We start from the raw sequence: 12,493 nt of genomic DNA, 5'->3' as shown, positions 1-12,493 counted from the left end.
GCGTGTAGCGGGCGTGTAACGAGAAAAGGGTGAGTGAAAAAGTACTCCAAGTAATCCCGCCCGCATCATCAATCATGCAGCGTAATGGCAAAAGCGGCAAGCGACCAGTAATCCCCACCTCAAACGTGCTGATAGAGCTGCGATCCTCCGGTATCACGTGCATCTTGTTCCACGTACCGCACGCGAACTGGAAAAAGTCCTTGCAGGGGTCCGCCGTCCGGTCCATCGCGGCGAGCAGGGAGGAAGCTGCAACGAAGATGCGCGACATAAAAGATGCATGAAAAATGATGATCTCTAAGCTCATCTCGGTCCGGGCCCCGGAGAAGTGCACTCCCTGGTGCTGAAAGGGACGACAAAAATTACAATTTCTCATCGTGCAAGCATCTGCCCATCAGCACTGTCCAGGGGGTCGCCATCCAGGTCGAACCCGGGCAGCAGTAGCACAGCAGGACCTACTAATTCCATCAGCAAACGATTCAATTATGCAACTAATTTTCCACTCTGCCGCTTGCTTATTGCAACATCTTCCAGCCAACCATCGGCTCGCTGGAAGCAGGCGGCGTTGGCAAAGTAGGTGTGCCCGAGTGCACCCGAGCCTGAACCTTGCAGTGGCTTGCAGGAAGCACCTCTCTAGCGCCAACCGTGTACGGCGGGATGTGATTAATGACTTGTTCAATGGCACATCCGGGCACAAACTGCAAACCCTCAGCCACCGGCGTGACGCATCAGTTACACCATGCAGCTGCACACGATGCACTGTTCGTCCCCGTGCCGTGACCTTAATTTATCTTCCCGTCCATCACAAAACGTGCTCCGCTTCCCACATCCCACAGCAACACTCACCTGTCCTAACACACTCGTCCGTCAGGCAAATGTTACTGCTCCTCCGGGACTCGTCCGTCACGTCCGGGCAGCCCGGGGCGAACGGATCCGCACTGCAACCGGATTTCCCATCCAGCTGCCGGTAGCGCCCGACCAGGTACACCAGCAGGATGCCTACTGCGATGCCCACCAGCAGCATCGTCCCGCCGAGCACGGTCGGGCGGGCAAAGGCGGCCGACAGGCGCGCCCCTACCAAGCCCCGCCCGGGCGTTATGCTGCGCGGGTTCTTTCCATTGCCGCCACCACTGCCACTGCCACGACTTCCCTGCCGGTCAACGGCAGCGAGCGTGCTCGTTTTGGTGGCCATACCGGGCCCACCGAAGTTCACTACCACCGGGACCGGTGCTGCCGACCCCCGATCGGTCGGCCGCAGCAGCAGCGGTCCGGAAGCTTCAATATCACCTGCACCGAGCGGCCCACCTGACCCGCCACCCCCGGTACCACCGACCACCGTGCCGCCCTCCTCGACGTCTGTCCTTAGCAGGTACCCATTGGCCGGATCGATCGGCACTGTCGCTGTTTTGTCGCCACCGTTGCGCGCCGGCAGATGGAGCTCCTTAAGGGCTGCCATCGCCACCGTTGCTCGTCGTGCGGGGCGGACACTTCCGGTTAGGGTCACTTTCGAAACGCGACTGACGCGCGCGCTTGCTACTGCCGTGAGCAGAACCGTTCCCTCCTAGCTCACTTCGCACGCTCTCACTCAGCGCACTCACTCACAGCGCAAACAATCACTCTCCCATGCGCTCAGAATCTGTGCCGCCGGCCACTCTCATATCACACTCGCGCACAATGCACAAACGCAGCAGCACGTGCTGTACGAACTGGATGCACGCTCCTCACTGACTTCCCCCACCGGACAGTGCCACACCAGCCCACCGTTGATCACACACACTTTTCACTCGATCGTACCAAATTCTGAGCACTCACGTCACGATTGGTACGGAGGGCTGGTTATCGATATGCTGCTGCTGCTGGCGCCTGTATCGCCTGGTCGGTATCATCTTCACTGCTCTGCCACCGCCCGCTTCATCGCCCGCTTCGGGCCCGGCAGCGCCGTCGAGGAAGTGTACCGTCCCACCGTTCCGTAGTACAGTGTGGGCAAGTGGAGCGAACAAAATAGCATGGCTTCACGCGGCACGCCAGCTGATTAAACTTTCGTGCGCGCACACCGCCACCGTAGTCTGCCCGCTGCTCCCGTGCTGGTAGTGGAGATCTGGAGGCGTAACGGGCCGCTGTTGTGATAGTGATGGAATATTCTGCGTAACCGTTGGCAGCGCTTTCTGGAGCAATGTTTAAATATTCAAACCGAACCTGTCGCAACGCTAGTCAGTGGTGGGACAATCTGTATAAATCAGAGACGAAAATAGTAATCGTATTAGCAAACGTTGGAAAAAAGTTAGAAACAGCTTCACGGAAACACTAATATCATTAATTATCACCCTTAATGTCAGGGTTACTTCTCTGCCCCTCCTAAAAATAGAGTCCACTCCCTTCCCTAGTACGAAAGCTCTCGTGTTCAACCTGTTGCCTTCTGTGGCTCGTTGTATTGGGGTAGATCAACGTATCGATTACAATGGAGGCTACTGTGTTTGCTGCTTCCCAAGCGCCATTGAGCTGTAGTTGACGACAGCCAAAAAAGAAGAGACTTAATTCAATCTTCATTTCGTTCGTGTTCATATCTTTCATGAATGGAGCATACAAAAGGCGTGCAAAGGCAGAACAAAGCCTGCAAAGCTCGTTACAAAAAAAAACTGTGTAGTCCAATTTCCTTCCAATCCATTTTCCTGCCATTTTCCGCTTCGAGCGCAAGTCGCCTGTCGGAAACGGAAGACAGCGCCTGTCGCCTGTCTGTACTTCGCCCAATCTGATGTGCGGACAGAACTGTATCACTAGGTCAGTGGAACACAGCGGAAATTGGAAAGAACACTCCATTCCTACCCGAACGCCCTGCCGAGGAGGAAAACTCCTGCTCCTCCTCCTCCGATTCCTGTGCGCATTTAATCGATTGTCGCACACAACTATCCTTGGGAATGAACATTGCCACGGTGCGCATTAATATTTAACGACCTATCCTAACTCACTGCAGTCAGCGGCCTACAACACTTGGTGGAGAGAACGGTGGATTCAGTCTCTTGTTTGGGGGAGGGGGGGGATTCAATTTTGTTTAAAATAAAACATTTCTGCACTTGCTTTACGTAGTTCCTTTTCAAGGACGTTTCAGGATGAAAACATGCAGTGCAGTTGATTGCCCCTCTACGAAAAAACAAACACATCAATCAGTAAATTTTCAAGCACACACACGCTCTTTTCTCTCGCTCACTATCTCCCTCTCTCTCTCTCTCTCTCTCTCTCTCTCTCTCTCTCTCTCTCTCTCTCTCTCTCTTTCTCTCTGACACACTTCAGCACCTCAATGTTTGGAGGCTCGAAACCAATTCAACCTGTTGAATTTTATATCAAAACCCGCCGAGACGAGCCTTTATTTTCCTCCTCACTATTGCTCGATACTAACGTCGGCGTGGGTATGCGTCACCTCAACTCTCACTCACACTCGCAACACAGGAAGTCATCTTACACTAACACACAGGCGCACATACACACATATGTAGCTACTTTCTGATGTTGTGAAGCGTGTATGTAATGGTGCAGGCACTAAGTTACTTTGTAACGCACTACCAAACTACGGCGAGATTTCTGATGCCTTGCAAAGCCAACGTTAATGCACAGGCCAGAACTCGACCCCTTGGTCGGACTTGGTAGTATCCTTTGCTCCGATACAGGATGTCACAAGATTTGGGAAAGAGTAGATCTTTTGGCAAAGGCCAAACTACCACACGACTGCAAAACGAGGATGACCGTCGACCGTCGGTCAAGGCAGATGACAAAGTGCCACTCTCGTTTTCATCCGAAAGGTACGCTCATGCGCAATAGCTCACCAGAATCTCACCATCATCATCATCTTCGTCATCATCATCATCATCATCGTACTCATCGGCATCCTCGCCAACAATCGTGTGCCACACGGTAGTCAGTAACATGTATACACCATTGTCCCATTAAAGGATAAGAACCCTCGAGCCGTGCGAGGCAAAAGACGCTAGTTCCGGCGAGATTGCGTCCAATAAGAAACGGAATCTTTACACATAGTGGTGGAACGTTCGCAGCAGGGTCGCTGTTTTTGTGTGTTGTAAAGTCCGTACATCAAGTAGCACTCTGGACCGCGTGTCCACCCATCCTAAGGCATCAATCACCCAACAGACACGTTTCCCCCCCTGTGCATTAAACCATAAACGACCGAACAATAACACTGTCAGGCTGATCCCACTTATGCTTAATATGGTGGCGGCAAAAACCATACACCCGGTGCCGGTCACATTCGTTTCGTGCCGTTCTATACACAACACCAACACACACACAAACACTAAGTCAGCATTACTCTCTTCTATCACACTTCAGTGTTATTATCACAACCATCACAGGCGCTAGTATATATGCATTGACAGGCTGTTAATTCGGGCAGGCAGCTTGCCCAGCTTTCCCCTCCCCAGGAGTGCGCTAAACAGGCCGGGTCGGCGATGACCGTCAGCGCTGGTTGATTTCCGCCGTGATTTCCTTTTGTTACGCTATTGTAATCTTGTCACACCATCATCAAGGGACAGTGCTGATTAGATCGTGCACGCGTACATTAGATCGGCTCGCGTTGTACTTGGGCACGTCGTTGTGGGCCGATGGTCGGTTAATTTACGGACCATTAGATCCGGCCGCCCGAGAGCCGTAACAGCTATACTGAAACGTTACATTATTAGAAGTTTTATGGCACGGCAGATATCTCCGGCGGTGTCGATGGCCTCGCGTAATGCACTAAGAGTGGGAGAGGCTCACACACACACTCACCGACACACAAGAGCAAAGGGGAAAGGCATCGACAACGTGGAAAGGGCACGGCCAAAGGGGTTGGCAGTGGAAACACTTTCCTGTGTCAACAAATTGTACTAATGAGCTGCTCTGTTGTTTCTTCCCTCGCGACAATTCCACCCTCTACCGGAGGACGGAATCCTTCTAAAGACTCTTATCACACACTCGCACACACAGACACGTTTACCCAGTTTGTTACTGGTAAAGATGAGCCTCTCTTTTATGCGATGTGTATGTATCACAGTCACACAAAAGACGCTCATAAAAGGATAACAGCCGCACAAAGCATTAGAAACCGTATTGAAGTCTTCCAACACTTACAATCGCGACCCGCCACATACACACACACACACACACACACGCGGATTACCTTCTAAACGTCCGCTAATTGGTCTTCGGACTTTCTATTCACTGATACAACTGGACTGAACGTAAAACCAGCCCCGAAGAGTGAGAGAGAACGCCAAGCAAAAGCAAAGAAAAACACACTCACAGCATCAAAGTGACACGACGCAGCGGAACGCAGCCAAGCAAGAGCACACACGACCAGCACGGCGCAACGTTCGTATCTGACAAAGCGCGCGCGAAGCACCGAAGATGTCGTCCGCCGCTGTGTTTCACGGACATCGTCTTCTCGGCTTTCTGTTCGAGCTCGAAACGCGACCCCCACTGCCCACCCTTCGGGCCAACCCCGGGGCCCGTTACATCCACCCCTCAAACGACCGTCTCAATGCACATCATCGCACATGGTTGCGGGCTGGCTGGCTGGTGGGCTAGATGGTGCGTAGATGTGTGCGTAGAAGCACACACGCGCCCATACGCAACACGGCTCTGTCGACATTCGGTCGATCCTTGCGGCGTGCGGTCCACGCGGTAGGCATCAAACAAACGGGTCGGTCATATCCGAAAAGTCGACCAAAAAACCGACTGATTACTACTAACTAGCGCCCAGCAACGGTGAGCAACGGAAGCACTCTCTCTCTTTCTCTATCTCTATCTCTCTCTCTCTCTCTCGCTCACCACGCATTCAATCTCGCACAACGTGAGTTTGAAGGTTTTATTGTTGTTTCAGTTGCAGTGAGAGAGTTTTGCTCTCCTGCCGTTTTTATGTTCTGGCGAGAGAGAAGCAGGTGGAGATTGCTGTTGCTATGCTTAGGGATGGAAAATGCGTTTACTTCAAAAACAACGCTTAACCGTCCCAGCACATTTTCATAGTTTATAATGGTAAACTGGAGGCAATTATTAGCATTTTGTTCATGAGAAAACTACAACGCCAATACAGGGTTTTCCAGTGATTCTCATAATTGTGGGACACTTCGTTAACTCTTCCATATGTGAAGTGAACTTCATATGATGGAAATTGGACTCTATGGCAACCTTTTCGGACAGGCTCCGTGGAAATTCCTACTGGATTTCCAAAAACATCCAATAAGGGTGCTATAGAGTTCAATTCCCATTACATTTAGTTCATTTCACGCAAGAAAGAGTCAATAAAGTGTTCCACAGCTATGAGAACTCCTGGAAAACCCTACAATTCGTATATGTGTTTCAGCAAAAAATAAATCATTCAAAGATTTATGTTTCATACGAACGTGATACGATTCTTTTCCCTCCTAACCCCATTAAAAAGGGGTATACTGGAGTGAACGGTTCCAATTGTTGATTTTTTCCCCCTATTTACCTGGAACCAATAATTGCGTATCGCTTTACAACCCCAGTTTCTAACCGACCGATCAAAGGGAACTAGGTTGCGCGTGTGCCAAGCTCGGGACGTCGGTACTCTGCCAGATGGTACTTGAAGCAACAAACCATTCATTCCATATCCTTGCATTTATTTCTGCAATCAAGTATTGCGCCGATAATTGAACTGAGGTACTCCATTTCCTTCCTATTCCATGCCAAAGGGAGACAAAGAAACCCCGGAATCCCATTTCAGGGTCACTGGTCCTTTTTGCGTTACAAACCCCTGCGGCAAATGCTTTTAATGTGTCACATGTACTCCACAAAATGTGTTGCATAAATGAAATCTTTAGTTCCAGCGTCATATACACAACGGGGTACCGCAACGGGTGTCCTGTGTTAATGTGCCTCCTTGATGTTCCAAAGATCCTTTCAAACCGGACCTAACAAAGGACCTTTTTTAGGCAAGAGATTGACGGGGTTTTTTTATTAATGTTAAAAAACCCCCTCTCAATACCAGCAATAAGCTAGAACGTCTCTATAGCGGTATACCTTGCAAGCAATAGCTGAATTTTGAAACACCACTCCCGCCCGGGAGTAATAAACTTGCTTGCGTACCCAACCATTCCATTCGACGATGTTCCGGGGGTAAATTCCTAGAATAGTTTCGCCACTGTGACGTTATCGGAGCCACACACACTAAAAAGATAGAGGATTGCTGATTCTGGTTTTTAATGCGTTATTTATTCAATATATAGCCACACGCGTGGCTGCTAATCACAAGGTCAGTGTCACCGATAAACGATCGCCGCTTGTAGGCCTTCCTCTGCGTCTATTGCCTGTCGCTTCACACACACACACACACACACACACACACACACACACACACACACACACACACACACGCTCTTTTAGATACCACATTTTCTGATTTATTTGCTTTCATAGATTCTCACACACGTGAGCGCATTTGCTGTCTGCGCTCATTTCACTGATCAAACAGCGTGTCCCCTTCGTTTTTTCTCGCTCTCGTTTTTTTTTTCGCTCGTGACCATCATTGCCCGCGCAAATCGCGCCCGTAACATCAACCCATCTTGCACCCTTGGCAGTCAAATCTATTTTTGGGCTGATTAAATTCGAATAAAATTGGCATCGAGTGCACGGGGGCAGATGCATTCGACAGCAGTATCATCAGGTATTGCTTTTGTACCGGCGAGGCAAAGCGTGCCCCACACTATTTAAGCGCGAATCTTTGAACCGGACCCTTTGCCCCGTGAATGTATTGGCGGAATTGTGTGTGCTTCAAACATTATAAAAGAAAATGTATCTCTCCCAGACGGATAGTTACCACACTCGTAGACAGAGTGGTTTCGCTTCTCTCCTTTTCCCCGTTGATACAGCTGCTTACGCAACTGTACTGAGCGACAGCATTGACATTGATTAAACAAGCCGACCAGTAGTAAAATACTGCAATCTCATCATTAAGGCGATAACAGCACAAGCTTTTCTAAACGCTGCGGTTGGATACAGATTAACTCTAGAAAAGCAGCCGAAAACTCGTCGTTTTACAACATGGAAACACCCAATATTAATAAATCCACCTAATCCTGTCCAAAAAAAAAAAAAACCCCGTCAAAACCGGTAGAGAATCGATCAGTTTCGAAAACCGGTCACAAACAAAAAGTGGTTCGTAGCGACGTGGTTGATCGCGATCGGCCGATGTTTATCTTTTTTTAAAGAAAGGGAGATGGTAACAGCCTTCTTAGATGCCTCACATTCTGCTATGGGGTGGAGCTTTATCTGTGAGAACCTTTCCGCTTGATCGATGCTTAAAGAAGGCTTCCAACTGGACCGATCAATCGTGTTCAACACGTTTACATAGATAAGTGCACACGCTGCCCCGAGCTTCTTAAGGTGATACGTTTAACTTTATCAACGTTAAAATTCGCTTCTCCATTTTTTTGTTACTATTAAACATGTGACGCAAAGGAATGATAATTGACATGAGCTCTGCCAACAACGGCGCTTATAATCGTGAGAATTAACCAGACACGGGTTTCTACAGTATTCTTCACAAAAAAATAATTCGCAACGATTAACATGCAAGACACTTTGTATCAGCTCAAGAATTGCAAATTGATGTAAAGATCATGGTCAACGCATTGTAACATTAAAATAAAAAAAACACAGAGCTACTGTTGCTCAATTCTGCGATTGAGGTCAATTATTGGGGCGAACGGAGGAGAAGAAGGACAGTGGCTGATGATCCCTGGATGATAAAACGTTGACAACAACAAAAAATGATGCATCGCTCGTCATTCAAGGAAGACAACTCATCTCGCATCAACGGTCCATCAACGTACTGGTTAACCTTCCCGTTCTTTCTCCTTCTTCATTTCGCGTTTTATCGATTTTTGTTTGGCGAGACAACGCTGACTGTGAAGAGTGAAAAACGAGACGACAAAACACAGCTACACACGAACAGACACACACACACACACATACACACAGAGACGCGCACGCCAAGCAGGAATTCTAATTAGCTGCATTTTTCACGGTGCATTCGTAGTGCGCATAAAAAAAGTAAACAGAAGACTTCATCATTCATCACGCTCCATACGATGTTTTAAGAAGCGTCAAAAACAATAGGCTGTAAAAAACTGTTCTGTTTTTGTAGGGATTTTAACGGACAATCATTACAAGAGAATGATTTTAATGGTCTTGTGCAATGCAACAAGTACATATAGTGCTAATTAAAGCTAGATAAACTTTATTGTAAAACCCAAAGCTGTTAAATGAAAAAGTAACATTTTTTAAAAAATTACTTCACCTTCACCAAAAACATTTAAAACACTTGAAACATTTTAAACACTTTAAACAATGCACCTTTACCTCTACTCGTTCCCAAAGACAGACAGACACACGAAGGCAGTGCACTCCGCATGCACGCGTTTTTCGAACCACTTCCGAGCACGGTCAGCACATAATTGCAAACCAGCACCGTTGGCTACCGTTGGAACACACAAAAAAAAACCGTCGGAACACATCGCTGCCGCTGCCTCCTCCAAGACCTTGATATTTATTTTTGCCAACGTCCAGAACGGGCACACAGTGGCAGAGGCCCTTCGGGCGATACCACGACGGTCGCTTGCCGCTAAGTTTAGCAGGCATGTGAAAATCGTTTACCGTACCCACTCACCCGCCCTTGTGTGCTCTGTCGCATTGCATTGCCGACGGTTTTGCTACTAATTGAAAGTGAAATTTTGTAAGCAGCAGCAGCAGCAGCGGCAGCAAAAAAAGGGAAAAAGCGGAGTAAACATCGTTTAATTATTCACCCCGCTGCAACACGTTCCTGTCAACACGTTGCATCCACTACTCTAGACGGGTCGCGCTGGAGTACGGCCAACTCTGGAGCACCGTTGATCGTTGATCGGTAGCAGGGCGGGATCATATTTTTAGCAGTACTTGCAGCACCCCCCGCCCAGGTGGCATTGAGTGATGGCTTCGTTTTGCAAACTTGACTGCATCGCCGGACGGGGATAAAACATGCATAATTTATGGCCAGCTCGAATGGAAGGGGACAGCGATCGATAGTGCATCTTTCGTGTTGTGATGGGACTAAATTAAGATGTACGACTGTGAAACTTATGGACTATATTTTTTCTTATAATTTTTTACATTATATTAAGATAATTATTAATGTTTTTCTCGTTCTTGCAGGACTCTCCACTGCCCAGACGCAGCTCCGAAGGCAGTATGAGCTAAACCGTCGAACACCGGGCAGTGGCCCCGCGGTACGCAACCGTGAGCCTGCCGCGTCCGACGCACCAGTCCGCAGCCCAGTGCGTCAGCAGGGCCCGGTACAGGCGTCCGCCTCGGACGAGATTGATCCGGAGCTGTCGGAGAACTGTCCCGAGCCGAACGGATACTTTGCAGATGCGGAACAGTGTGACAAGTACTACCAGTGCCGCGATGGACAGATTACGGAGAAACTGTGCCCGGACGGTATGGTGTTCAACGATTACGACTCCGATCAGGAGAAGTGCGATCTGCCCTTCAACATTGACTGCAGCAAACGCCCAAAGCTCCGTGAGTAGCAAAAGGGGAAAGGGAAAAAGGGTACTCAATTTGGGATGAAAGAGATCACTTGTTGGTAGAATTGGAATTTATAAAGTCTGGCATCGTGACACCAGAAATTGGAAAAAAAACTGTACTTCAAGGACAATAATGCGAATTTTCCATTCGGCCAATGATTCAGAGCGAATTTCAACCATTAAAGCTACTTATTTTGAAGCAGCAACAGTTTACTATTTCATAGGCTATCATAATTAATCTATGACATTTGGAACACTTTCTTGAAATATGACATAACAAGAGCAAATAATGAATGTACATTTTCTTGGCACAAAGAACCCAGAAAGTATGATAATTGCATGATAAAATGTATAAAAAAGAGCTAATTTATGCAAGATATTGATGTATTCTTAAACTAACTGTCAAGAATGTAGACAAAAGTAACCAGAAATCTATGGAAGTGGAACCCCTCATAACGTGTTTAATCCGTTCCACTGACTCACTCGTCATGCGAAAAACTCGTTATGCAGCAGTCTCTTTTTCATACAATTTGTATGAAAAGTGAAATAATTGGTTCAAGGTCAAGAAAAGTGCAGTTATATAGGAATTACATGCATCACAACCATATGGAATACCTTCAATTGTCAACAGTAATTCTCTTATCAATTCTTAGTATCGAAATGCTCACCTTCATAAGCAAGTAGATCAAGAATGCATGCAAAAACACACTAAAATTCACGTCCTACCCATTTCCGCGGCCGAAGCCGAAGAGAGCCTCCAATATTGTCAAATAAAAAGGAAGGCAATTTAAATCATTTACTCCATCAGTCTATAAGCTCAGCGACTTTTTCGGATTTTGTATGACTTTATGAGTTTTGGACTGGCAGTTGGTGTTAATGTGTCACCTCCCTTAAACTTTTCCTCTACACTTATGGCAGTGTATAATTAGCTTTTGGAAATAGCTTGGTATTTAACGATTCTTAGTATTGAGGATTTAGACTTGCTCGCTATGCGAAAGACGCATTATAAGGGGTACTCGTTATGAGGGATTACAGTGGAACCCTTCATAAAGAGTTTAATCAGTCGCAATTGACTCACTAGTTATGCGGGAGGCAGTTTTTCATAAAATGTTTATGAAAAGTGAAATAATTCGTTCCAGGACATGTGCAGGATTATAGAAATTATATGCATCACAACCATACTGAACACCTCCAAGTGGCAACAGCAATGTATTGCTCAATTGTTAGTCTCGAAATTCTAGCCTTTACGAGCAAGTTAAGAATGCATTCAAGAAGATACACTTGTGAAACATACTCTTCTTAGGGAGGTACACTACACACTAAAATCCACGCCCTGCCCACTTCCACGGCTTGGTCGGATGAGATCCTCCAATGTTGACTGGTATTATTGAATCCGTTCGTAGCGGCAACATAAGCCACTCATACGAAATTTTAGGAATGTCAACACATTTCATGTGGCCGTTCCTACAATGCCGCGGTAAATACCATTAGCAACCATATAGTACGTCAGAAAAATGAGTAAAAATTAGTGTCGGGACGTACGCCGCCGCTACGAACGAATTCAATAATACCAGTAATTCTCAAATAAGAAGTAAAGAAGTGGAGCAATTAAACAGAATTATTTGAACGTTGACTGAACGCGCCCACGGCCCGTCCCGGCTTTTTTCTTGTTTTTGTATGACTTTGTGAGCTTTGGACTGGACGATAATGTGTTACCTCTTTTAAACTTTTCCTCCACACTTAAACTCTACCCCTTTTGGAAATAGCTTCAAATTAAAGATTTTTAGTATTGAAACACTCGGAATGACCACGATTTCCTAACGGAAAACAAAAAATGCTCGTTATGCGAGATATTACTCGTTAAGGGGGGTATTTGTAGAACATTTGCTCGTTATGTGAAAAACTCGTTGCAGACGGTACTGGTT

At 47.1% G+C, this 12,493-nt stretch overlaps 2 protein-coding genes across 11 annotated transcripts in view; one reads left to right on the top strand and one right to left on the bottom strand.

Moving 5' to 3' along the window:
• The window catches only part of LOC120956492 (neprilysin-1), a 55,015-nt gene that overhangs the window by 2,624 nt on the left and 39,898 nt on the right, over window positions 1–12,493 (bottom strand). For 2 of the 8 annotated variants that reach the window (XM_049608114.1, XM_049608112.1), the window contains exons 2-3: window positions 844–2,224; window positions 119–246 (exon numbers count right to left, since the gene is read on the bottom strand). In XM_049608114.1, the coding sequence (XP_049464071.1) occupies window positions 119–246; window positions 844–1,453 (738 nt within the window). In that variant the 5' untranslated portion in view covers window positions 1,454–2,224. Of the gene's footprint in view, window positions 1–118; window positions 247–843; window positions 2,225–3,428; window positions 3,931–5,164; window positions 5,605–9,366; window positions 9,477–12,493 lie in introns of those variants that run through there. The other 6 variants (XM_049608110.1, XM_040377989.2, XM_049608108.1 and 3 more) reach the window with 6 other exon arrangements.
• LOC120956499 (protein obstructor-E) overlaps window positions 1–12,493 on the top strand; it is a 216,559-nt gene that overhangs the window by 203,020 nt on the left and 1,046 nt on the right. For all 3 annotated transcript variants that reach the window (XM_049608125.1, XM_049608123.1, XM_049608124.1), the window contains exon 3: window positions 10,195–10,563. In XM_049608125.1, coding sequence (XP_049464082.1) covers window positions 10,195–10,563 — 369 coding nt within the window. The remainder of the gene's footprint in view (window positions 1–10,194; window positions 10,564–12,493) is intronic.

The sequence above is a fragment of the Anopheles coluzzii genome, chromosome 3 (genome assembly GCF_943734685.1).
Source record: "Anopheles coluzzii chromosome 3, AcolN3, whole genome shotgun sequence".
NCBI lineage: Eukaryota > Metazoa > Arthropoda > Insecta > Diptera > Culicidae > Anopheles > Anopheles coluzzii.
This window is presented reverse-complemented; position numbering and strand designations above follow the sequence as displayed.